The sequence below is a fragment of the Oryctolagus cuniculus genome, chromosome 3 (assembly GCF_051225735.1).
Source record: "Oryctolagus cuniculus isolate XC-2025 breed Fujian yellow rabbit chromosome 3, ASM5122573v1, whole genome shotgun sequence".
NCBI classification, from domain to species: domain Eukaryota; kingdom Metazoa; phylum Chordata; class Mammalia; order Lagomorpha; family Leporidae; genus Oryctolagus; species Oryctolagus cuniculus.
In genome coordinates, this window is record NC_142869.1 from 168,610,841 (window position 1) to 168,638,614 (window position 27,774).

The 27,774-nt window shown below is 42.4% G+C and overlaps 1 protein-coding gene across 9 annotated transcripts in view; it reads right to left on the minus strand.

The window, feature by feature from the left end:
* Positions 1 to 27,774, minus strand: part of CHCHD3 (coiled-coil-helix-coiled-coil-helix domain containing 3) — a 280,912-nt gene that overhangs the window by 94,276 nt on the left and 158,862 nt on the right. For 3 of the 9 annotated variants that reach the window (XR_016231066.1, XM_008258131.4, XM_008258129.4), the window contains exons 5-6: positions 5,280 to 5,294; positions 3,957 to 4,040 (exon numbers count right to left, since the gene is read on the minus strand). The exons of 3 other annotated variants lie outside the window; for them this stretch is intronic. Coding sequence is in view for 4 of the 6 variants with exons in the window: in XM_008258131.4 (XP_008256353.1) it covers positions 3,957 to 4,040; positions 5,280 to 5,294 (99 nt within the window). In the remaining 2 variants the exon portion in view is untranslated. The remainder of the gene's footprint in view (positions 1 to 3,956; positions 4,041 to 5,279; positions 5,295 to 27,774) is intronic. 3 more of the 9 variants (XR_016231067.1, XM_070071323.2, XM_008258130.4) reach the window with 1 other exon arrangement.

Sequence of the window (27,774 nt, forward strand, 5' to 3'; positions counted from 1 at the left end):
AGGACTTGGACTTGAAACACTTTTCAGACGGCTTTGATTCCCAGTAACGAGTTGTTTTTGAATACTGGTTCTAGGAAGGACAAAACTGGTGTCCAGCTAAATTAAGCTCATCGTTCCTCACAAGTTAGTGGGAAGAGAAGATTCTCGCAGTCTCGGACTCGCTGCTGACTGGCCAATCTCGGTATCGGGGACGACAAGGCTGCATTCATACAGGGGTGTTATGTAACTGACCAAGGGTTTATAGAGACCGACCTGAGAAACAACCCAGGCTGGGATTATAGGAACAACTACGGCACATGCTCAGTACACTTTCCTCCTACCCACTGCCCCTTTGCTTCCCAAGAATGACCACCTGGTATTCACTCTCCACAGTTTCCTCATTGCCGTTGGTTAAAAGAAGAGACAGGTATGTGAATGCATCCACTTTTAAATCAGGGCAACCCAGATGGCAAAGGGAAGTTGGATGATTCTGCAGGTTACTCTACTATTATAATTTCTTCTTACATTGTGCAATATAAATTCAGCACTTCTACCTTTCAAACACAAGGTATGTAGAATTCCTATCGGAAATGTTAGACCTCATAATTCTCACTGCCACCACGAGACAAGAGAAGGAATCCCTCTGTAATCTTTTGCATGAAGCCTAGAAAATGCCTCCTCCTTAGTGTCTTCAACGTCTTTCAAATAATCCTGGATGAAGTCCAGCTGGAAAAAACTCTACTTGGGTACTTTAGGAATGGCAGAAACAAACAAAAAGCCAACTTCATGGAAATGGGCAGCAGACATGAGAAGCTGAATAATACTATAGTATTTATTAGTACTTTGATACAATGGCAAGTAAGATATTTTTTTATGGCTGCAGCTCCTACTGGTTAAGCTGTTCTAGTGTTTCAGGGCCTTTTACAAGTACAAGCTTCTAACCTGTAAGGATGACCCAGGAGCAGAGCATTACCCCACTTTAAAGACCAAGAACCAGAGACCACAGACTTGAGGGGAACTAACGAAGAACTGGATGGCAAGGCCTGCCTTCTGATTCCTAGCCTAACAATCCTTGCACCAGATCAATAAAATGGGTTATTACGTATTAATTAATAGCAGTGTGCTCATTCCACATCACGATTCTAAGCTCATTTGGTGCTTCCAACCTGACCTTCAAAGGCACAGTCTGTTACGTAAGATGCGAATCACATACATTTGAGCTCGTCACACCATATCCACCAATGTATTACCTGTTCTATTTGCTGCCAAAAACAACAGGTTACCTGTTAGCAGACAAATGCAATCCACCAAGGGCAAGTCTCCTCAGTCTCCTATACCAATCACTGAAATTCTCAGTAACAGTATCGGATTGATGAGCAATGGGTGAATAATACAATAATACAATAAAACTTGATGTCAAAAAAAAAAATACAAAAACAATCTATCATTGAGTGGGAGCAAAGAGGTACCTTTGACACCTTTTTGACACCTCAAAAACTGTCATTTTAATCACGTCTTCAGCAACACATATTAACTCTACGCCAGACATAGCACTGTGGCTGCCAGTGGCTGAATGGTTACTATGGGCTAGTGTTACAGATGCGTGGTGAGTGTTAGCTAATCTTAAGTTAGGATGGTAAACACCATCATACCCACATCTTACAGCTGAGGACACTGACGGGCTACGTAAGGTGGTCCAAGTTATTGAGGAGGTGAACCCAAGGCACCCAACAGTGGGAGCCCGTGCGCCAATCCACACTTCTGCAGACTGCAACTCACGGGCCAACTCACTACCTGGTTTTCAACAGCGCTAACACTGGACATACGCTTTTCTAATGGTTGAAGAAATGATAAAAAAAAAACTTTTTTGACATGAAAATGCTATGAAGTTGGAATGCTGGGGTCTATAAAGTGAGAAGACTCCCACGCACTCACTCACAGGCTCACACCATTCGCTCTCCCATCACAAAAGCAGAGGCCAAGCTCACACAGGGATCACACCTGGCCCTTTTCATCAGAAACTGCCGACCTCTTCTCTAAACTGTTTCACTGTAGGTCTACTCAACATCTCTACGTGGATGTCTTAAGAAGTACTCAAAATCCACACCCAAAATTAAACCTTTGATTTCCTCCACCACCCACATCCTATTCCAAATTTTAATAGTCGCGTCCGTGGGAAATTCATCTTTCTCCTTATAAAAGCCAAATATCTAGAGTACCTTTGAGCCTTTTCTGTCTCACTCATGTTCAAAAACATCAGCATGTTTGGTAAGCTCTATCTTAGAAATATCCAAGCACACTCCTTACCTTCAGAGCTGGTACCCTGGCTGCGGTCGCTGCCACTACCTGCCTCAGTTAGTGCCAGAATGTCTCACTGCGTGTCCTCTGCTCAGCTCTTGTCCAGGAAAGCTCCTTCATACCAGCGCTCCAGCGTCCCCAAACATGCCGAGAGACCCCCCGGCTTCCTGCCAAGAGACCCCCCCGCCACCCGCTTCCGGCCTCTGACAGTGACCTGCTGCTCTATCACTACCGGTTTCTCCTCCGGCGCCATCACTTCAGAGAGCCTCTTCACTCTGCACCTGAGCCCGTACACCTCAGCCCCGAGATGCCCGTCCCCAGCTGCTTTACTGCTCCCCATGTTCTCAAAGCCTGCCACACAGTGTGCCCAACTGGTTTAACTGAACTGAAATGCCACGGGGGCAGATGCTTAGGTCATCTTCTTCACCAGTGTATCTCTGACATATTAGATGCTCAAGTAGACTACCTGCTGAATGACTGAGAAAATGGTCCCTACATTCAAGAAGCAACTCAGTTCAGGGAGAAAGGGAGACACACAAACACAATGAACATATAAATTACTGTATTTAGTGGAGGTTTAATAGTGTACTTCTTATTTTTTTTTTCTTACTGTCTTATCAAATGTGTCCTAAGTAAATCATACTAGGGACACTGAATCAAAAGGAAGGAAGAGTTCACTCTAATCTCATGGTTTATGTATGAAGCTAATCTAGACAACAAACCCACTTCATTGAATAGAGGCACTGATTAGGTGCTCAAACTCCTATTCGTTTTTTTTTTTTTTCTTTTTTAATTTTCATTTGATTTGAAAGGCAGAGTAACAGAGAGAGTATTTCCAACCACTGTTTCACTCCCCAAATACTGCCACAGCCTCGCCTGAACCAGACCAAAGCCAGGAGCCCAGAACTCCATCTAAGTTCACCTAAGACTCAAGTATTGGAGCCATCATCTGCTACCTTCTGGAATGTACATTAGTAGGAAGCTGCATCAGAAACAGAGGGAACCAGGTATCAAACCAGGCTTCCTGAGAAAGGACAGAGACATCCCACACCATGACTTTACCATGACACTGAATGCCCATCCCCTAGTCTGAAACCCAATGTCTTCTTTCATTTCAGTCTTAACTTTCTCCTTGGCAATTCTGCCCAAATGTAGATCTACTATACACTAGACATAGCTAGACATACCATCTCCTCTCCTTCTTCTAACTCTTCTTCTTAAGATGTGCTACACTGTTCAGCTCTTATCTACCATTTTTGAAAGAGACATTCATTTCTTACTCACAAATGCAGAGAAACTGAGTTTTCACAAAGACAATACTCATCTAGCCTTTAAAACTCATTTTTAAGAATGTACTCAAATTTCGTCAAACTTTGGAGATGTGAAGAGTAGGACTCTACTGTTTGATCTGCAGGCAGTGTAGATTCCACTCATATTAGTAACACAAAGGAGAGTATCTGGGGGACTTCTTGAGTAGCGAAATTCATCAATGAACCAATAACCTGCATGCCAAATGACCGAGGAAGAAGACACACGTCCGGAGACAATGAACTCTCTGACTCTGTCACTTCCTGGTAGGAAAGGCAGTCAGAGTTCTGATTTATTGATTTTTGAATGAATATGTGGGAAAGCTGCCGACGTGGTATGAGAAGAGAATCAATGACAAGAAATAGTCATACCCTTTCCTCCAGTCTAGCCAGCTGCTCTTTGTAGAATGCATCCTGCTTCTTTATCACCCGGTCTTTCTCTTCCAGCTGCTTAGCCTAAAAACGGAAATGAAGAATATACTATATCAAGAAAAAGCAGCAACAGCAAAGCCAAAGTCAAGTATAAATTGCATTAGAAGTAAGTACACAAAGCTGAAGATTTTTGCAATCTAGGAGTATTAGGTCTCTGGCACAGAAAATCATTAATGTGATGATGATTGCTGTATTTAATGTAAAGAATGAATCTGCATTGTATTTTCTGGCTACTGTAACAGCTGTGTCCTACTTTGTCCAAACATATTTGGAAATGTCACAATACAGCACACAACAGAGTGTCATGTTTAACTTCTCTTTCTGAGATTAATAATTTGCATAATAAAACTTTGATTTTTTTTTCTGGGCATATGATACATGGTTAATAATGTTCTTGAACAACAACAAAAGTGCCTATATAACATTTTGCACACAAATCCTATATTTGAGACCTCTTACTTACCCAGTGAAATCTGCACATTAAGCAGGTATTGTTTTATTTCTCTTTTTATAAAGCAGCAGCAGTCTTGGAGGAGAGGTGAGGAATTAAAACTGCTATAACTGTTTATCTGAGTAACTAGTAAATACAAATATTTTAAAAACCTTTACTTATGACATTTCTAATTTAAAATAACTTTTTTTACAAAGCTAAAAACATGTAACAAAATATTTTACAGCCTTTTAAAAATTTACAAAGATGGTTACATATGAATTAATTTTAAGATTAACAAAAAAACACATTGTTTAAACTATTTGGTATGTGGACTAGTATGCTTAATTGAATTTTATCTCTGATGCAAAAGATCTCCTGAGATCACCCAGAGTTAGAAAAAATTTTTACTTGTTTTTTCTTCAGTGAATGCTGAATAGTACTAGTATTCTTTGTTTTAAAGCAGAATGACAGAGACTGGTTCACTCAACAAATATCCACCAACAGCCACGGTTAGGCCAGGCCAAAGCCAGGAACCAGGAATTCCACCCAGGTCTTCCCCGTCCATGGATGACAGGGAGCCAAGCACTTGGGCCATCTTCAGCTGCCTTCCCAGGAGCATTAGCAGGGAGCTGGATGGGAAGTGGAATGGCCAGAGGGGAACCAGCACTCCAGTGTGGGAGTCACAGGAGGAAGCTGCACCTGGTTCTGTGCTAACATTCTTTTCAAAGCCATCGAGCGTGGTCTGGCTCAGTCCACGTCAGGGTGACTGTTCCCTCAACTGCTGTTTAGGTGAGTCTATTTGCACACTAGGTGGTTGTTTTGCTACTTACTTTTTCTTCAATGTCCTGAGGCATGTCAAAAACAAAGACACAGTCATGTAACAAAGTAAAGTACTGTTTTTCTTAATACCACAGAGAAACTGGATAGATAACATAGAAAATGTAGACCAAAGGCAGTAATGGAAAAACAAATATGAGGAGATGCCTAACTCAGAACACATTTCAATGTCATGGTGCTTCTGCAGTTTAAATAGAAGATTTCAATGAAAAGTTCGTGTGGCTGTAAAGCATATGAATAAAAAACACAAAGACAATATCAAGACTAGATAAATACACTCCCATGCCAGCCCTGCACCTGTGCTTCCTTGATACAGCACAGTGGAAATCTTCCTAGTCTGTCAGTACAAAGGATCTCTAACTTCAACATGCACACTCAGAACATAAATAAAGGAAATGGAAAAGGATGGACTTAGAACTTCCATGAAACCTAAAAAAAAAAGCCATAAAAAGTCAGTAAGTGAAAGAGGAAAAGAAATCTCAACATGCAATCAAGAGAGCTGATGTGATTATTGGCAATTATTGATGCAATTTTGGCAATTTATAAAATAAGTTCTATGTCTCTGCATATCTTCTCCCAAAAAGTCAAAATAAAATACACAATATCACAGACTAGAAATTTGTATTTTAAAAGAAATATAAATAATAAGCACATGACAAAAATCCGACCTCACAGGAAATCAAATAATACAAATTAAAATAGTAAGCTCTCATTATTCATCCATCAAATGGGCAAAAATACAAAATAACAATTTTATATTGCCAAGGATACAGGAAAACAGCTTGTCCCATACACTTCTGCATATAAACTGGTATAACTGTTTTACAAAGCAAGTCAACAAAATGTAATGTGTCTTAAAAATGTACACATGAGGTCTAAAAATTCTACTTCTAGGACCTATTTTTTACAACATATGGCAACACACAAAGACATTCATGGTAGCACTGTTTAGAATTCCAAGGAAAGAAAAGCAAAACCAATGCCGTGATTAAACAAAATATGATTATATACTCAAGTAAAAAAAATTATAAACAGCAAGGACTATATGACCTCTTTTATTATAGGGAAAAAGACCAGAATATTCTATAAAATGTCAACAGAGGTCACACCAGAATGGTAGGCCTATGTGTGGATTCTGTTCACATGTCATCACTTCAAGTCTCAGAATCAGAAGTAAATATACTCTGTAGTCAAAGGGCACAGAGAAGAAATTTTCTGATGTAAGAGAATGAATTTTGGTTACACAATTACATGCATTTTTTATATAACTGTATATGAAAAAAGAACGAACTTACTTCCATAAATTTTAAAGTAAATATAAGTTAAACATACTAAAAATGATCAGGCCTGTTTTACTTCCAGTTATTCAGAATAGGATCATTTAATCTGCAAAAATGCAACAAGCATTATTTAAAGCAATGAGTATGTGGGAACAACAGAGGTTTGGGTGAATGAGATATGATTTTAACAATAAACTGATTACAAATATTCTGGGCCAGTTATACTCTCAAAAATTAAGTCACTGAAAATGAATACCATAATAATTTCTTAAGACTCAAATAATGGGAAAAAAGACAAGTCACCAAACAGTATGTACAATAAGTTCCTAATTCTGGATAAGAATCTGGGGGAAGGGGGCAGTGCTCAGAAGAGAGAGAAAGAGAAGGTTGACAGCCAGTTATGTAGACATGGAAAAAATGTGAACTATGTTAACACGTGGCTGGCGATTATGATATGGACAGAGACATATATTCTTATTTGAACTGTTCCCTGTTTTCTATGAAGAACAGTTATTATTTCTTTAATTACAAACAAATCTTTAAACATCAGCATTACATATTTATTCTTGACTACAACATGGACATGTGACACAATGCACAATCTAAAAGAATGAACTATTAAGTAGTCATTTTAACAACTTCCTTCAATATTTTTAAGCAAATTGAACAGTTATGAGTAGCATGGAAATAATTTTGCCTACTAGATCCTTAAGGTATTAGTACCTGGTTCTCTTCCCCATTCAACATATGACATTACCTACCATGGTTGTTAAAACACTTGTACTAAAAAATGTTTCTTCTGCTCATATTGTAAGATTGAGCATTTTTAAGAAGCAAAAGAACTACAATGAATGTTCCATGATGGTTATGTACAAAACACTAAGAAAATTCAAGACTACAAAGCACGCTACTTGAGCCTACTGAGGGCACTCAAAAACCGACGATTTAATTTTTGAAGAGCTGATTACAACCTAAGGATGCAGTCATTCACTTTTCTAAGACACGATCCTTAGAAAATTTTAAAGCAACATGTCAAAAGGTCAAATATGCACACTAAAGACCACAGAGGGAGATACCTACAAGGCCCAAAGGCCTGACAACAGCAAACCATATGCTGAACATCACAGATCTTACCCCTGACTGCAAACAGAATCAATAGTTCAAGACCCGCTGGGGGGAAAAACAAAGCCAGAAACATGGCCACAACACTTTAATGGCACATTGCTTTGAAACAGTTAATGTGATGCTGGGCGGAGGAGTCACACGATATGAATCCTGAAACTTAAATAAGCCCAGAATACATTGACTAAGCTAATAGCTGCTGCGGATGGAGAGTCACACTCAACTTAGGAAGAAGCAGTAAACCAACTGCAAGGAAATAAAACTTCCCCGTAGAACTCTCTAACAGATGCACAGAACCTCTGAAAACGAACAAATAAAAACAACGAGGATTATAACATTATTTACTGTTATGGTGGAATCATTTCTTAGGGAAAAACAAAGAATAGAAAAGCTTTTCCCTATCTCCTATTGGCTATTCCTAGAAGAAATGTGCACTGATTAGTTTTCAGAACCTGCTGGAGTTGGCACAACATGATTGGTCTTGAAAACGTGACTGAACAGACTGAAGTGGATCATTATGGAAAACTTGAGCATCCCATGAGCAATCGAAACAAAGAAAATAAAGAAATCAAGTCCTAAGAAACCCAGCGCATCAACATTTTGATGTCTTAACTCAGTGTTGTAGCTAGACTAGAGATGAAATATACATGCATTTACTTCCATAAAGATCTGTCTCTGTAAAAAGGACTTGAAGGCGATTTACAATCATGAATACAATAACAAACTCAATACAAGACAGAACGGGGATTATGAATATGGCGTATCATGCAGACAGAAGCCTTACCTTTCCATACATATTCTGGGGTAAATCATCATAGCGCAAACTTTTTGGCATGACTACGCCCTTCTAGCCCTGGCTGCTTCTGAGGATTGGGTACCGCACACAGTATAGAGCACTGGAACCCAGTGACATCACAATTGCTTAGCTCACAGGTAGCACATGTTACCTCACACGAGCACAAGGTGTGCCCCAGCAAGATTCTGTGTCATGAGGAAGCTTAATGAAGTTCCTGGAAACGTCACTGTTCAATTTTAGTTCAAGGTGGAAAACAAAGCAGGTGTCTGCTCTATTTTCCACGGGATCAGACCATCAAATCAAAGATGACAAGGACCAAAAGAGACATCAATTCTAAATTGATCTAAATAGGAAGTGCTTATCACCACATTTCCTTTCATTCTAAATTTTGTAATAATTTGAAACATATAATGAACTGTGGGAATCAATCCTACTCATCTGTGACAGATGAAATGCATCCACCTGTCTCACCCTCATGTGAGTAGAGCAGCACTACGGGGAGGACCGCATGTGAGACATGGTCTATAGGAACCTGACAAAACACACACCGACATGAAACAGAGGACTGAGCTACCGAAGGGGCCTGAACAACACACATAGAAGGTAGTATTATCTGATACTACATTTAAAAGCTGTAGAAAATGACCACTGTGAAAAAGAAGCCATTAACAGAATAATTAAAGCAGCCATGCATTTCATGAGTTCAATGCTAGACTTTTGTAATAAATGAAAAATTACATAGGGTTCACTGAGCCCCTACCAAGTGGCATACATAAAGAACTATGCTCAGAGCACTGTTTTCTGAACTACACCAGAAGGTGACTTTCCAAAGGGGAGCTCATCTGGGTGAGCTTAAAGGATGCTCAATTTATTTATCATACTTTTCAATGTCTACTTAGAAGCATGAGCATAAGCTATGAGCAAACCTCAGCTTAAATTATGCTGATGTCCACTGACACTCTAATATCTGTTTGACCAAGGTTGAAAGTTGATTAAATACAAAAACTCTCTCTCAACAGATGTCCTTATTTTACATCTGGAACTCAAACCCAAGCCCACAGGATTGACTCAGTCAGTTTGGTTTTGCTTTGTGTTCCCCAGAAAAATTCCAAAAAGCCTGGTATCATATGTTTTGGCCTTTTCATAGTTAATGACATCCTTAAACTGGTGAATTGAATATGCTCTCTGCATGTTAGGGCATATCTGGTTATTCTCTTGAAATAAGAAAGCAGAGGCAAAGATGGATGGTTTTTGGAGTTAAAAAATTAAAGCCAACAATGAGCGAGAAGCGGAGATTGCTGGAGTACATAAATTTAGAATAGAAAGCGATCTTGGTGGTGTTTTAAAATTTTTCAGAAGTTCTCCTGTAACTTTTGTGCAGATTGTGGTACTCAGCAAAAGGAGCAAAATTAAATGCTAGATGAAATCAGAGACTATTTTATAAGCTTCCTTCTGTAGCTTTAGAGAGGGGAGACAATTTTAAACTCTACATTTACTTCTTTAGCTTTCTGGTGTAATTCCGTAATTCAGAACTTATTAGGACAATGGTGTAGCAGGAGACCTACTTGGTACAGAGACCCTGATCTCTGTGTTGGCTTTGTTTCATCACTCACATTCCACAATCACTGTCAGATGTCATTTCCTTCAAACACTTTCCCTCAAATCAGAGCTACCTTACATTGGTTGTGGTTTGTCCCCTCTAAAATTGATGTCGGAGTTCAATCCCTACTGTAAGGTAGTAAAAGGGTGGAAAAGTAACCTGACAATGACCTTGGGAGGTCACTGTGGTTAGATAGGGTCGTCAGGGTGAAGTCCCTATGATTATTGGTAGTTCTGTAAGAAGTGGGAGAGAGATCAGAAGACATGCACGCTTTTGCTCCTGGTCTCACTATGAGACACCCCTCACAGCCTCAGGAAATCTACCAGCAAGAAGGCCATCTCTAGAACCATCAGCCAAAATGCACCTTTTTGCTTTAGTGTAACACAGGCTATGGTGCTGTGCTTTCAGTAACAGAACCCAGACTATCAACACCCTGCTGCCTCTCCCACTTCTGCATTTAACAGAACTTTGGGCACACTTCTTTACGACACCTGTGACAGACTTCACCTTCACCACCTCTTCTGTGACGGGCCTCCTCCTTGACTGCAAATGCTCTTAGACAAGAAAAGGGCATTCCTCCTCTCCGTCTGCATCTTTGGCTTAACCCACATCCTTAGTTTCTACAAAGGAGACACCGAGACATGGTGGCGGAATGGAAATGAACTGTACTGAGGGCGAGAGTTTGTACAGAGTAAGCAGACGTGGTTTCTGGGAAGGAAATCCGTGAGTTCCTTGGAGCTGGCATGGCACAGATGATGTCATACTATGTGTACGTGTTACTCAGGTTAGCTCTGAAACGGTGCTGCTAGTGTGTTGCAGAACATAGGATCCAGGGGCCATGAGCACGCATTCTTGTTAGAAGCTCAGAACTGACAGCTCAGTGAGTCAAGGTGGCCACGACTCAGGCTGGATCCATGTGTGTGGCTGGATCAACATCAATGTCCTGCTGGGACTGGGATCTTATCAGTGAAAATGGTTCATTAACCAGTAGTGTGGCCCATGTTAGATTTGAGTTCTTTTTAGCAAGATTACAGTTATCCAAATGACATGTGTTAGCTACCATGTTATAAAGACTCCTGCACCTGCCACACGAGCAGGTTATGAGTAGCCAATGAGGCCTACAGTTCCAGCTTTCAGGACATGCCTCAGTTTTGAACCTTCAGCGGTCCAAGGTGCAAAGATTCTTGCTGTGGGCCACACTGACATGGCAGGGAAGGTAAGGCTTTCTTGTGGAAGTTGTCCTGCGCACTGCAGGCAGTCTGGGGCACCCTTGGCCTCTGATCTTTGGAGCCCGGTACCATCAGCCCTGCGCCTCAGCTGGCTGAAGACGATTGTTGCTTGCCTGAGGCCAATCACAAGCAGCCTTATCCACCTTAGGTGAACCTCTCCTACAAATAAAGCACTTTTTATAAGAACAGACAACTGGGAATTGGTTGAGTTTTACACAAGGGGTTGCAGGAATCATTGTATACCTGCCAGCTAACGAATTTTTGTTTAATAAACGTCTGCATTGCAGAATTAGGCTTGGGGGAAGCTGGGAGGGTTGAATTGTGAAGGCAAAAATGTACAAAAAAGCAACAAGGGCAGTTCACGTCCATGTCAAGTAATGCATCGTGTCCCTGGGAGAGAGAAAATTAGAGATTTTAGTTTTATTAGTCTCAATCTACAACACAGGTACATGAGCTCATTCTTTTCTATGCCTCCCCCCGTAACCAGAACCCAGGTCTGTATCCTTTTAAGTCCATTTCCCTGACGCTCAGTTCATGCAGGACGGAGAGCTGATGTGAACTTGTGAACTGGGACTTGCTGTTCAACATTAGTTCTGCTTGGGCAGTGCCGATGCCACACCAGTTGTTAAATATTTGATACAACCTTTGGGAAAACAGGGCCTACTGTGGCTCCGTTGTAACTTACAAGTTCCATGTCACAAGACACATGCTGTTTCTACACGGAGTCTCGCCTGGGAGGTGCTGAGACACACCACCACCAGTGCTGCATTCTATGCTCCTCTTCACACAACCACTTAAAGCAAGAGCAGCCAGCATGATCCCCAACACACAGGAGACATTATATGGATGCTGATTCACAAGCAAACTGAGGGTGAGGGTTTCAGAATTCTCAAATAAACGGTTTTATCTTCTCTCAATGATACTAATTTCAGCTACTGTAAGTTTATGAAAGACACAAATAAACACAGACATGCATCAAGCCTAAAAGGAAAGAGCACGTTCAAATTCAGCAACTGAATATAAAACAAATAAACAAAGTTCCAGAAGAGCAAGTTCTATAAAGGACTCTGTGTCACACAATCATTAATGGGCTGAAAAACTTGAAGGCATTGGGACCGGCACTGTGGCATAAAGACTAAAGCTGCCACGTGGGATGCTAGCATCCCATATGGATGCTGGTTTGTGTCCTGGCTGCTCCACTTCCAATCCAGCTCCTTGCTAATGGCCTGGGAAAAGCAGCAGAGGATGGTCCAAGTGCTTGGGCCCCGGCTCCCCATGTGGGAGACCTGGAAGAAGCCCCTGTCTCCTGGCTAAGGTCTGGCCCAGCTGTGGCCATTGCGGGCATCTGGGGAGTGAACTAGTGGACGGAAGACCTCTCTCTCTGTCTCTCCTTCTCTCTTTGTAACTCTGTAACTTTCAGGTAAATAAATCTTTAATAAAAAAAAAAAAACTTTATAGAATTACAAGCAAAAAACGAAAAAGGGATTGTATTCAATAAAACTACTATGTGAACATGGACTTAGAGCAGGAAGAGACTTTAATCATCAAATTCCACCAAAGAATAGATGACACATGTTGTCAACTATTAAATGCCACCTAGAAGTGTGAAGGCAACAGTGACCGCGGCACTAGGCCACAGCTGCTGTGGTGTAGGGTGGGAAGGAGTGCTAAGCTTCTGGAGTTATGTAATAATGTGCAATTAGACTAAAATGGCTCTCCTTTCTTATTCCATAATGCAGGAATAAAACTTCCACTTCTGAGCACTTACATGTAATCTTGTTTTACCACGGAGATTAAAAATCTTAGAAGCACTCTGACACAGAGGCGCTAGTTAAACTGCACTATCTGTGCCAAGGTATTTGGTGTCACTGATCTGACAAATAAATTGGACAACAACATGGAGACAATTACCGTGCAACTTCTAAATTCCTTTTCTTTTGGATTAACTTGTATTTGCTCAATTTAAATTTAGGTGTAATGTTCGTTCACACTATGGGGACCGACTGGCCAGTCAATGTCTTCTCCAGCAATTGGTTCCACTTTCAGAGCTGGAAAAACTTGCCGAGATGGTCCAGTTCGTTTTGTAGGAGATTAGTGAGGCTCCAGGATCTGTGCTGACTAAGGGATTCTGTAAGGTCAGGAAGACAGCTGGTTCTGAAGCCCCTGCCCCTTGAAAGCACTGTTGTCCCCATCACTCTATTTCTTGCCCTGCTAGCTTGAAGTTAAGAGAAGAAAATGTAAAATGACTAGTCACACATTTGTAGTTATTTTTGGTACTACTCAACATAAAGAGATTCTTTTTAGAGGTTTTCTCCCAGAGTTAATGAGATCATTCTAAAAATACCTTCAAAACCACCTGTGTCCTACGTCAGTTCAGGTCCTTGGGGTGCAGATGCTGACACAGAATTAAAACACAAGAGACTGAAGACAGGGATGCCTGGGGAGGACAATGGAGAGGTTGCTGGAGAAGGCAGGTGGGCATCGGGCCATGCAGCAGGTTTGATGGGGGCAAACAGGAGTGAAGGAAGGAGACTAGCACAGCTCTAATGAAATCCTTTTATATTTTTAAAGATTATTTATTTCAAAGGCAGAGGCAGAGAGACAGGTCTTCCATCTGCTGGTTCACTCCCCTAATGGCCATAATGGCCGGAGCTGCATCTGTCCAAAGCCAGGAGCCAGGAACTTCTTCTGGGTCTCTCATGTGGGTGCAGGGGCCCAAGGACTTGGGCCATCTTCCACTGCTTTCCCAGGCCACTTCAGAGAGCTGGATCTTAAGTGGAGTAGCTGGGACTTGAACCAGCGCCCATATGGGATGCCGGCACTGCAGGTGGTAGCTTTACCCAGTACGCCAGAGCACCGGCCCCATGAAATCTTAAAACCCTTGCCATGCGGATGCCCTTCACAGCAGGGTCGGTTTCAAAGACTGAGCTGAAGTGCACCCTCCTACTCCGCCACATGATCTGATTTGCTAATTAACACAAGACAAAATGATGACAACAAACTATGGGCAGGCCTTAAATGTTAACTTGCAGCTAAACAGAGGTATAAAACACCAAGCCAAGAATGAGGTTGTATGTGTTGTGACTATCAGTTCCTTTTAGAATTGCTTCTCTTCTGTAGGTTGGACTGAGCAAACCCAACTGGACCCCATGCAATACAACTGACCTACACAGAAAAAGCAAGCCAACAGGCATCAGACAAAGCTTCATACCACTTTGGCTGCCAACTCATGGTCTTCAACAAATCACTTAGCCTTTTTCTGGTCTGTTTTCTTATTTGTAAAGTTCAGGGGATAGGCTAAGTAATATCAAGGATCTTTGTAAAATTCACATTTTATGTACTACATTTACCACCACATTTCTTTTATTATCCACTTAGAATCTATTGGAAAGCCAGGCCAGAGGAAATTCAATAAATGTGTATGTTCTGCTGATAAATGGCTAGGATGCAAAGGCATGCATTAAATGACATTTGGAAATAACTGTGCATGTGTGACACCTCATTTCCAGGGGCACCACCGATGCTCCCCCTCTGTCTAACCCGAGCACTGAGTTTGCAGCCCTACAGCAGAGCCCTGCTGCTCCCTGAACCTACCACCACCTGGGAAATTCAAAAAATAAGAACGGGGCTGAACAGGGCCACTTTTTAAAAAAGAGTAAATTCAACTCCATGCTGCTAACCAGATCACACTATTTCTTATTTTCTAAACAAGAGCAAGACCAAAATAATAGCAATCATAATCATCAGACATCTTCATCTGGGGCCCTCTTTTAATTTATTTTCACTTTAGGCCGAGAGACGGGGACAGGCAGAGAGAGATCTTCCATTCACTGGTTCACACTCCAGTGCTTGGAACAGTCAGGGCTGGGCCAGGTGGAAGCCAGGAGTGCAGAACTCCATTTGCATCCCACTGTGGGTGGCAGGGACTCAAGTTCTTGCTGCCTCCCAGGGTGCTATTAGCGGGAAGCTGGGTCAGAAGTAGAGTAGCCTGGACTGGAATCAGGCACTCCGACGTGGGATGCAGACACCCCAAGCAGCAACTTGGGCCACTGCACCAAATGCCCATGCCTTACGTGGCGCTCTACTGAGGCTAGTACAGTGGAAATACTTCACGTGCATATTTAATTTATGCAAACTCAATTCCCCAGGCTAAAGGAGGGAAAATTGACAAACTGTAGTAGCACCCAGGACCCCCACGTCCTCACCAGGAAACCTGGGGCAGCAGACACACTGCAGTTCTACACTGGGCCTGTTTCATTTCCCACACAGTATGAACACCTCTTCGTTACACAGGCGTCTTCCACAAATCCTTACATGGAAGCCAGCATTATCATCCAGTGCTCAACTAAAGAAACCCTGTGACCCAGTAATGGAAGAAAGACCAGCAGTACCAGGCGCTGGCATAATTGTGAACAAAATAAAATTTCACCTTACGTGATGACTTTAACACTAAATCCTGAAGCAAGATGCGGCTCCACTATATGTCAAGGAAAATGCAATTTGCAAAAGTACTTAAGTGGCAGAAATTCCTTTCTTTAAAAAAGATCCTCACTGTTAATGAAATTGGCCTTGTAGGACAATGTTTTCCTCAGAAGGAATATTGAAGGGAGTCTTGAAAACCTTTGGCTTCCATGACAAAGGAAAAGAGGTTACGAGATCAGGCGGTGGGAAGGACTAGTGATAACCCTAGCTTTAGAGGAAGAAGGCTTAAAAGGCAGGAATGGGAGGCTGGGAATGCAGTCAGAGCATGCATCATTAGGATGGAAAGCAACATAACACACAAGAAAGGATGCAGAACAGCCACTTGAGTGCCTGGGTCCAGCTGGCTGAAGAGGGGCAAGAAGACAGCCACCGTCTCTGTCCACTGCAGGAGCCATGCCGAGGGGAGGGCAGTGTCACAGGAGGGAAGCAGTCAATCTCCTTGCCTGATCCCTCCCTGGGGCCTGGATGGCTTGGATTCATTCTCAGCCCTATTCGCACTGTAGTACAGGAGGACCATAATGAATCAGGGAACACTGGAATCCCAGATCCTAGAATCCCTTTGCACACCGAGAGTGGACTGAGGAGATGTTAACCAAAAGTCTGCTGACAAAAAACTCAGGAAGGGACTAACTGAGACATCAACTCACAGTTTTCAACCCTTTTCCACTGTTAAAGGCCTGTAACTATACACTCAGAAGCCATGCTACACAGCAATGTGAAATAGTGCGGTTTCTATATTCCCCCTTCTAACTAAACCCAAAACAAGAAACTGGTCTGAAATCCATGGCTGCAAGAGATTCTGACCTCCGCATCAGGGCTCATCAGGCAGATCCCTCTGTAGATGGAATCCAAAAATAATAATAATAATAATAATAATAATAATAAAACCACCTAATGATTTGGATCTGGTTTTGCCTGCTGAGAAGTCAGAATATGATTAACTCCCTCACATGAGTCCTCTGTCTCCTTCAGAGTTGTGGCTGTCATTTTACTCATGCACTGCATTTCTGGCTTCAAATCACCCTACTGTGGGGATGATGTTCATCCATCCATCATCTGATCAGATGCTAGAATGCTCCTAGTGACTGCCCACACTGAGAAGTTTCGTGTTCAGATCCCTGCCCAGAGGAAAGTGACCTCTGTCCTCAAGCCTCTTCAACCAAGTTCAACTGTCCTGCACGTAGCAGGATGATCTTAGAGACAAAGCTTGAGTGACATCTGGTACCTTACTTCTCAGCTATCAAAAATACTAGCACAGGGGCTGGTATTGTGATACGGAGAGTTAAACTTCCACCTGGCAACACCAGCATCCCATACTAGAGCACCAGTTTGAATCCCAGTTGCTTTGCTTCCAACCCAGCTCCCTGTTAATGCACCTGGAAGGCAGTGGATGACAACCAAGTGCATGAGTCCCTGCTTCCCCAACAGCTGTTGTGGCCATATGGGGAGTGAACCAGCAGATGGAGGATCTCTTTCCCTATCTTTTAAATAGATAAATTAATAAATATTTAAGAATAGAAAGAAGCATCTCAGAAGCAAAACTAAACCTTAGAACTCAAGGTTCTTTTGTTAAAAATATTTCCAAGATCATAAAATTAGTCATTATTAAAAACAGAATACAAATTGCTTTGGCTTTTATTTTAAAAGTTGGCATGCTAAACAATAACTCAGATATTCTTAAAATTCTCTCTATGAATAAGAATAAAAAAAATCTTAATATATTATTCCAAGCATAACCACCTGCCACCCCTCTCACCATGTCCCACACTTGGGCGCACACACATTAACAAGGCATGCAACAGCTGTCCAATGTGCATGGGTGACCACCTGTGGAGCTTCCAAGGTGCGATTCATTTCTAGAGGCATTTACTGAGAAGAGCATCACAGGGTGGACAAAGACATTAAGGACCAGAAATCACAACAGCTGCACGAAAACATATTCACTGACAGTAATAGATGTTTATGTTAACCCTAAGTAGCCAGGACACATAACTCAATTAATGCAGCAAGAGAACTACTTCGCTGAAAGCTCTGGCTTGGGCCTTTAAAAATTTTCAATATTAGCTGGCTATTCAATTTTATAAGATGTTGAATGATTTGTGCTCTCTTGCCATTTGTCACCTTGCACAGAATATTCTAGGCTACAGTAAAGAATTAGTGCTTTTTCCAACTGCACGAAAAAGACAGCCTGTTTGCTTTGAAAAATGGCTACCACCTGCTATTAATCTGAAACTGAAAACAAGCAGTGTAATGACATTTAGCGAGTTAACACCCCCTCTGCCACATTCCTGATACAAGAGAAAAAGTGACATTTCATAATCTTAGCAAAAAAAATTTTTTTTTAATTTCTAAGAAACAGCTTTATATTTTACTACCAATAATGACATATGAGATTATTAAAACCAGACACTGTGCCCCTGCAGTGTGACAAGCCTGGTTTAAGTGCTAAAGGAATTCTCTCCCAAGCCCCCCTGTCTTTTTCCTTTCTTCTTCCTGTCTGGTGTCAGATGAATACAGCAGTAATGATGACATGATCAAGGAAGAGCTGACAGCCGGCTGGAATATTCGTGAAAAGACTGCCTCGCTGGTCTTTGCGAGAAGCCAGCTCCGCGCTACTGGAGCTTTCTGTTACCTGAGGTCGTGCGCATCCTCCAGAGATGAAATGCAACCCACAACTATTAATTGATCTATTGTTCAAATAGTTCCTCTTCTACTTTGAAGAACTTTCCCAATTTGGTTGATAGAACGGCCTGGCCAGCAACTTACTCAGCTCTAACCAAGCACACGGGCACGATGGAGTGCCCTACAGAATTCATCACAGTCTGTTAATGACTCAGGCGCATTCGCGGTGTTATCTCTTCTGCTGGAAGAAATAAGCCATACAACATCTAAATATTAACATGTTAAGTTAAATGCTAAAAGAATTTACCCATCTGAAGAACAAAAAGAAACCATGTTTCGATTTATTCAACAAGATCTCATTGAAAACCAGTTTGCATAAAGCCCTCAGATGCTGAGTAGGATATAGTAGGCTACAATAAACAACCAGCCTATTGCATGTCATTCAGTGACCACAAACAACGATCCTAGAACACCCACTGGCTTACCATTTTAATCACTGAGAATCCATTTTTCTTTATAAATGCTTTGCTTTTTAGGAACTTAAAAACTGAAGTAAAAGGCAGCACACAAGTTTACACACAAACCAACACAATAAAAAATTAATTTTAGATAAGGACAGTAAATACTGCAAGGAAAAGGACAGATTTGATGGCTGGACTGAACTTGAAAGCTGGGTGAACAGGATCCAGATGGACAGAGATACAGTCAAAGGCCATGGCAAGAAAGGGGACAATAAACGGAAGGACAAAGAAGGAAAGAAACAGGGCTCTGCAAGTTTATAAGAAGAACAGGAAGTTATAGTGAGAGGACCAGCAAGTAAGGGGAGCCAGGCTGCAGGGGGGCTGAGCTGTCTGGCTGAGAGGTGTGAACTTCATCCTGTAGGCTGGGGGGGGGGGGGGGGGGAATGTTCTAAAGGATTTCGAGCATGATTTAAAAACAGTATTTTCAGAAGATAAATTTTAATGCATGGAGTGGGTTAAAAAGAGGGGACTGCCAGTCAGGAAACCATCCAAGGGAGCTTTCAAAAGGATTCATGTGTGAGAACAGGACCTACAGTTAGGTTTCCACCAGCACTTTCTAAATATCACTAAAGTAAACGTAGAAATTCTTGCGAAAGGACAGTGAACTGCCAAACTGAAAACACATGCCACGTTCCAAAACATGGCGAAGCGGACAAGAATGAACACAACCCAGACCACTGGCCACATTAGAGGAGAAAAATCTATCCACAGAAATACCACTGAAACCACATAGTTTGGAACCTACAAATTGGAGTAAGGGGCAGTGACACATCCAAGAGACCAAACACCCTACTGTAAAATAAAACTGATCAAAGGAGGAAGTATAATTAGGGACTCAAGGAAAATTGGGATCTGTCACCATCAGGTATCAGGAATGGTTTTCTTTGACCACCACTCTTGGTATACATTTGCCAATCTGGTGTGTAAAGTATTTATGCTGTAAGAGAAACTATAAATGGGGTTTTCCCATATCCAGCTCAACACAGCACCAGTGTCTATCAAGTTCAAAATGACTAGAATCTAATGCAAAATTTTAAGTCCTTCATCCTAAAGGAAGAGTTACTATATAAAACCTCCAATCTTAAAAACATCACGGTGGCCAGATAAAAATTTTAAAATACCCTCCCTCAGGTTAGTATGTGTTCAGATATTCCACTGATAGGTTCAGCATGCCACCTCCAAACCATGAGTCGAAGTAACCAGTACTCTATTCTCAATGAATGAGGTAACTAGCTTTCCTATCTAAAAAGCCTCCTTTCACACCTGAGGGCTGTGTTGGCTAAGATAGGGTCTGAAAGTTAAACTCTACAAATTCTTCTCCAATGAAGAAATCAAACTTTTTTTTTATGCACTTTTTTTTTTTTGACAGGCAAGTGGACAGCGAGAGAGAGAGAGAAAGGTCTTCCTTTGCTGTTGGTTCACCCTCCAATGGCCGCTGTGGCCGGCACGCTGCGGCCGGCGCACCGCGCTGATCCGATGGCAGGAGCCAGGTGCCTCTCCTCGTCTCCCATGGGGTGCAGGGCCCAAGCACTTGGGCCATCCTCCACTGCACTCCCAGACCACAGCAGAGAGCTGGCCTGGAAGAGGGGCAACCGGGACAGAATCCGGCGCCCCGACCGGGACTAGAACCCGGTGTGCCGGCGCCACAAGGCAGAGGATTAGCCTAGTGAGCCGCGGCGCTGGCCAAACTTTTCAATAAGTGGCTACGATGCCCCCAAGATGCAGGTCAAAGGCATAAGCCCTGTGCCAGGCAGGCTGCTTTATGTTTCTTCAACCTAAATAGAAGACAGACCCGAAGAGACTGATCCTTGAACTCAGGAATCTGGGGCAAAACATTTCTAGTAGCAAGGAGTAATGAAAACCCAAGAGTTGTATAGCACTTAAGAATTTAAAAGTTCTTCTATATCATAGCATTTAATTCTCAAAACAATGCTAGGACTTAAGCAAATTCTCTAAGTTATACTTAAAATACTGCGTAGCAAAGAAACGGTTAAAATAACCAAGCCCTGCCAAAATTACCACCCATTCACGGTGGAGCCCATGTGTGACAAGGGTCACAGAAGTGAAGAACTGACCAAGTCCCAGGGCCAGTAAATGGTCAGGATGTTTTGGGTTGGTTTGTTTGTAAGCAACCACTCTCCCATTATTTACAGAGCTGTCTTCATCACCTTCTCCATAATCCACATCCGCCTCTACTACCATCCCCCTTTATAACTGTGACACTTACAACCTACAGCCTATGGCTCACCCCACCACAGCTGCAGAGACACTCGTATACCACAGCTGCTGTACAACGTGTGACACGTAGGGGCTGGAGCAAGAAAGAGAGAATAATCAGACACAGGTTTCATAGGGAAAATCTGCATCAGGAAATAATAAGCACATAAGTAACTACAGAAGTAAAATTAGTAGACTATGAACTCCTCTTGAGTTCTTTGTTTGTTTATTTGGTGGGGAGTTGCTTTATTTCATTTTGTTTTAAATAACATATGACAGTACCTGCAGGTATTCAGCCGGCAGTCCACAGATGCTTGGTGGATGGCTTCCCAGGAAGATTTCCTTTACTGCCTACACTTGTCGACGTGGCTCAGCTTCCTGACAAACCCAGGCAGGTTTAACTAAATGCGTACTCTGTATTTCTCAACTTTCTTACACTTGTGAACGACTGGGACTTCAAGGATTGAAGTCCTGACACAAAAAGGTGAGCAGGAAAAAGCACATTTCTGCAGTTCTCCTTTGTGTGTTTCCAATGTAACACACTGCATTTCTAGATGGCATTTGCTCCCTTTCTCTTGTCTAAGAGAAAGCTCCAAAGAGACCGCTTACTATTTCCATTCCTCTTGATCCGACCTGCCCCCTCTAACTTTATCAAAGTGAACCTAGCACCACAGATCAGCAAAGAGGGAATAATCATATATGCTCCCAGGACGTGGCAGACAGAGGCCAGAGCGCCACCACCCCTTACACTTATGCATATGCCGCCCTTTCCCACCGAGGCTGAGTGTGGCGCCACCATCAATGCTACACAGCGTCCAGCGAGCACTCCCACTCAACTGGAGTGCGCTGGCAATTTGCCAGAGTACCACCCTGACTGTCAGACACGCTGAGTGAAAGAAAAGGAATACAAGACAACAGAAAACTAAGAGTAGGAAAACCAAGGGGCAGCCCGTCATCACAGAGAAGGCTCCAGGGGCGGCACAGACCACCCCAAGCTGCGTAAACTGGAAGACACGGAGTTCCACAAATACAGGGCAGCTGGATGCTCAAAACTTCATCACCTGCCCAACACAACAACACTTTGGGCATGAGTGGAGTTACGGACTACAAATCCAATCTGATACAAATAATGAAATAGACATGCAATGTAAGTTAATAAATGAATACACGTCTTCCTACGTCATTCATTTTTATCCATCCTCTCAATTGCTGTAAACTTTTTCATTTTTTAGGTTACTTTTTTGTTAACATAATAAATGTCAACTACATCAGCCAAACCAGAAATTCTTGTTAACTCTCTTTCACCCTTTATTTTCAACTGATAGACATTTCTTCTCAATGAGCATTTTACGAGTCACCTTAGGAATTTTTGTTTTGACCCACTGCTACTTACTTCATGTTTTTCTTTAAAACACCTCACTTTTAAATGTTGAATATTAACAGAAATCTCTGTATAACTCTCATGACTGGAAATCCAGATTCAACTGGTATAAATAGAAGGAAACAGGAAAAATATTACGAAAATAAAATAATTTCTGATCAGAAATTGTTGCCTGGCCCAAGGTTCTAGGCTGCTTTTCTTTGACATAAACGTAGAGAAGCTACTTCCAGTGGTTAAAGGCAAGGATGTTGGCAGTAAGGCGTGGGGATAAATTAAGCACAATTCATTTAATTCACAAGTCCTTACTTCAAATTTTGGCTCCCGAGCCTACTCACTAGGCGACACTGGGCAAATTATTTTACTCTCTGTGCCTCAGCTTCCTCGGCCATAAAACAGGATTGCTAAAGACACCTGCTGATCATGAGGTTGTTATGAGGCTACCTGAGCTACCACGCTAAGCCTTTAAACCTTCCATGCATTTGTGATAAACACCACAGGGGCCACAGCTAGCACTACCGACACACCCATGAGCACCATGACAAGCAAGCATGATCAGAGATGACACCGTCTACCATGCGGGGGAAAGTCCCACATCAGCAATAAACCAAACCCCAGCTGTGACAAGGACACATGGCACATCGCTTTGATTTTTAAAAATCGGACTTAAACTTTCAAATCCACGACCGCTCCCTCCACTTCTCATTCTAACCAGTTTGACGGCTCTCTGGGCTCACCATTACTGTGCTCTTTCAGAGAGTTGGAAATAAGAACTAAAGCACCCAGTGGAAAAGAATGTACACTACCACAGAAGTGAACCCTTACTGGGAAGTCTCTTTCTTTTCAAGATACATTGTTCCTATCCTCATTCTTTATTTTCCTGAGAATGAAAAGAGCACGGTAGGAAACTATTTACAACCCAAGCCAGGTATGTAATTTATTCTGAGTGTATTCAGATGCTACAGGCTGAATTCAAGTTTGTGATCCCACTGTTGTTTTAAAAAGTGAAGTCACTGTATGTAACTGTACAACTTTGTACTTGGTTTTCTAGTTTATTATTCTAAGTCTGGACAGAATCTAAAAAAACTGTTCTATACAATTCCACAGAGAAGATTAACCAACAGACTTTCCTTCTACCAAAACTAGTTCCCATCTTTAAACTAAATCCCTCCTGCTGAAATTGAATCCTTAAAAAAAAAAAAATACTCAGATGTAGGTAGAAAAGAGCCAGTAATAATCCTCTCTATCATGTGTCTACACATAGGAGGAAAAGGTAAGCCCTCAGCCTTCTCCTCTTTGAACTAAATATCTGTATTATACAGCAAAATATTTCTTCCCCAACTTTCAGCTGCAATGTGGGCCTTTTCTATAGATTTAAACTCCAAAATCCTCTCAGTTCATTTAAGGTCTACGAATCTTAGTTTCTTCATCTTTAAAAAAAAAAAAATGGAGCTAACATTACTTGCCCTGTCTTTCAAGAATCAAATTAAATCATATGCCAACACGTATTTTTTTTTTTAACTTTTTAATATTTTATTTGAGAGAGAGAGAGAGGGAGGGAGGGAGGGAGGGAGGCAGGGAAGAAGGAAAGAAGGAAGATGGATTTTCCACCCACTGGTTCACTCCCAAAATTCCCACAGGGCTGCATGGATGGCGATGAAGCCAGGAGCCCAGAAACCCATCCAGTTCTTCCCTGTGGGCAGCAGGGATTCCAATAGGTGAGCCACCACCTGCTGCCTGCCTCCCAGAGCATTAGCAGGAAGCTGGAGCAGAGCTGGCACTGAAACCCAGGGACTTAACATGGGATGCAGTAGTCACCCAGCAAAAGCGTTTTTTAAGTTGGTATGTGAGCAAACAAAAGAGAGACCAAGACCAGAATGTAGAAAAGAGCTACGACTGAAGTCAGACTTTGTGTATATTCCCTGCACTGCACTGAAGCTAGTTGGTTCTGTGACAACCTCCAGGTCTGACTCAAAGATGGCTTCGTTATTCCTAGCAGGTTAAGATCTCATCTACTACTGTATTTAAAAAAAAAAAAAAAAAATCTGCGTTTCAAAATCATGACTTGGCTGCTGCCAAAGTGATGGCAGAATTAGAGAGAGGAGGACACCAAATCTCAGGTCTGCATCTTCCAGAGATTTTGGGGCCTTGGGAGATTTATTTAGGTTGTTTAAGCCTGAGATTCCCTATCAGTAAAATCAGGATAACAATTGAGCCCTGCTCAAAAGGCTGCCTGAGAATTAAATAAGGGAGTCAGACAAACATATTCCAGAAGTCGTCAGATGCAATCAAGATCAGAGAACGATGCAGGTGGAAACCAATGAAGAACAAAAGATAGGCATGTACTCTACACAGTAAGTTGCAATAAATTATCCAAGTGACAAATTCCTGTGGGATATGGGAATGAGCCCTTTTCATTGTGACTCTGCAGAGTTCCCTGAAATCCCCCATAGCAGATCATCTTCAATTTCAGATGGTTTTTCTTAAAGGGCAAGTGAAAACGCAAAGACCCTCACAGAGCAATCGGAGTGCAGACTCCTTGATCTTCTCCATAACCTTCCGCAGTTTTCTCACCCACTCTTCACCCAACAGCAAGTGTTTTTCATACATCACATTTACCAGGATTGCCAAAGCACCCAGTTCATTTTTCATAGAAATGGGACGGTTGACGTGACACTGAGCTAAATTATGTAATAAAAAAAAAAAAAAAAAAAAAAACCACTGATAAACGTCTTTGGAGACAAACAAAATGGCCTCTTGGTAAGTGTGTGCTTTCACAGACCAGGTAGGACATGCCCGGGGTATCGGAAAGTCTACTGGTGATGGGCATCAACGGACCGAGCACCTCACAGAGCAAGTCGTAGGAAGAAGCTGTTTCCTCCACTGAGGAGCTTCTGTGGAGGTCAGATAAGAGTCTACACGTCATCACCACATCCTCATCGTCGTCACTGTCAGCTTCACTCTAACCCTATACCTCTGCTCTATTCTCGGAAGAGCCCACATAAACTGTTCACCTTTCCTTGACCAAGCGATATGTCCTAGGACGAGATGAATGAACCCCTTCCTGTCAGAAGCTATCAAGACAAGTCTGCAGGGGCTGGCGTTGTGGCATAGCGGGTGAAACTGCCACCTGCCAGCATCCCACATGGGTGCCAGTTTATGTCCTGGATGCTACATTTCTGGTCCAGCTCCAAGCTACCGGCCCCGGGAAAGCAGCAGAAGATGGCTCAAGTACCTGGGCCCCTGCCACCCATTCAGGAGACCCCAGTAAAGCTCCGGGCTCCAGGCTCCAGCCCGCTCCAGCCTTGGCCTTTGAGGCCATCTGGTGAGTGAACCAGTGGAAGGAAGATCTCCCTGTCTGTCTCTACCACTCTCTGTGTAGCTCTGACTTTCAAACAAATAAATTTTTTTTAAAAAAGTTAATCTGCAATAATTCTAGCTTGCAAGAGGCAGAGAAAGATCTAATAGAAAACACAAGAAGCATTAACATTTGGCTCACCTTAATCACATACCTCTATGAACAAATGAGAACATTTTTTTGTACACGAAGCTGTGAGTGTCCCATGTCTATGCTTTTTAATGAACACAGAACTCTCGCTTCAGCTTTGAGGATTATGTTCCGTCGACACAAAGTGTTAACTCCAAATATTTAGCCATCTGAGACAAGCACTTATCAAAGGCTACACAGGAACAGTCTGGCGTATGTCAGACAGCTGTAAGGAGTCTGCCGCGGAAGTGGGTACCACTAATAGAGTGCTGAAGAATCTCACTGCTGTGTGCGTCGCATGTCAGAGATGACTCAGGGCTGTGCCTGTGATCCTTGCTCTCCCCTCCTCGGTTTCTGGGATGGTTTCTTAAGTGAGAGAGAAAGGGGAAATGTACACAATCATCACTTCTATCTGTACTTTTACCTAAAAATACGGAGCACGGTTATGTATCGGAACAGAGAACAGGAACTGTTGCTCCAGGTGTGGGGTCAACCAACTGTGGCCGAAGAACCAAATCTTGCCTTTGGCAAAGAAAGTTTTGTTGGAATACAGTTCCATCCAGTCTTTTATGTGTTGTTTCTGGTTGCTTTCACACTACAATGACAAAGTTAGGAATTGCAAAGCGAACTGTGGCATGCGAAGTCCAAAGTATTCACTCTCTGGCCCTTTACAGAAAAGGGCTGCTGACTCCTGCTCTACTAGAGAATTAGAAAACCAGCTCTCCCAACACTTTGGGAGGAAAAGGAACAACTATGCAAACAAGATGCTCACCTGACACGCATGTCCTCCCAGAATCTGATGGCTTGAATATACCTTCTGAACACCCAAACTCACATGGTGGCAATCAATTGCTTTCTCCCCCACTTACTACTCTTGTTAAATACAAGAAACATGAGTAATAGAGAGAGTATTTTCTCACTTGTGTTTTATTTATTTATTTACTTGGGTTTTTTTGTTGTCATGAAAAAGCAAAAACAGGATGTCTAAAGAATATTTTAGAGGCCAGTAATTTTTGTGTGCGATATGACCACCAACCAAGTGGCCCACCCAACACAAGTTCAGGTGGTCAGCCCTTCGCTTAGAACCACAAGTTTGCTATGTCTCAAATTGAGAAAGTCAACTTTGTTCACTTGATTGGTAAGTTATTTATATGGGGCCGGCATTGTGGCATGCACTGGTTCGTGTCCCAGCTGCTCTGCTTCCGATCCAGAGCCCCACTAATGTGCCTGGGAAGGCAGTGGAACATGGCCCAAATACTTGGGCCCCTGCCACTCCTGAGGGAGCTCCGCATGGAGTTCCACACTCTTGGCTACAGCCTGGCCCATTTCTGTCCACTGCAGCCATCTGGAGAGCAAATTAGCAAAACAAAAATATCTTTCTCTCTGTCCCTCTCCTCCTCTCTGTCACTCTCGCTTTCAAATAAATAACATTAAAAAATTATTTGTACACATCTGAATTCTTTTTAATGCTCTCAGGCTTAAAAGAAAAAAAAAAAAACCACCCACAGGTTACTTTTCTAAAGACCTGGTCCTGTGACTTATGCTGACAATTTCACTTGGAACACTGCATCCCCAGCCAGCCCAGCATCCGTGCCGATCCTTCCGAACATCACTTCCTGCCTGCCCGCTCACCCACGCCGCCTGGCGGGCAAGGAGGACAGCAATGAGCACTACTTTGAGCAAAGGAGCAATGGCACACAGGACAGTCCCCAGCTGATTCTCCCAAGGAATCGGCACCACGGGAAGCAGAAACC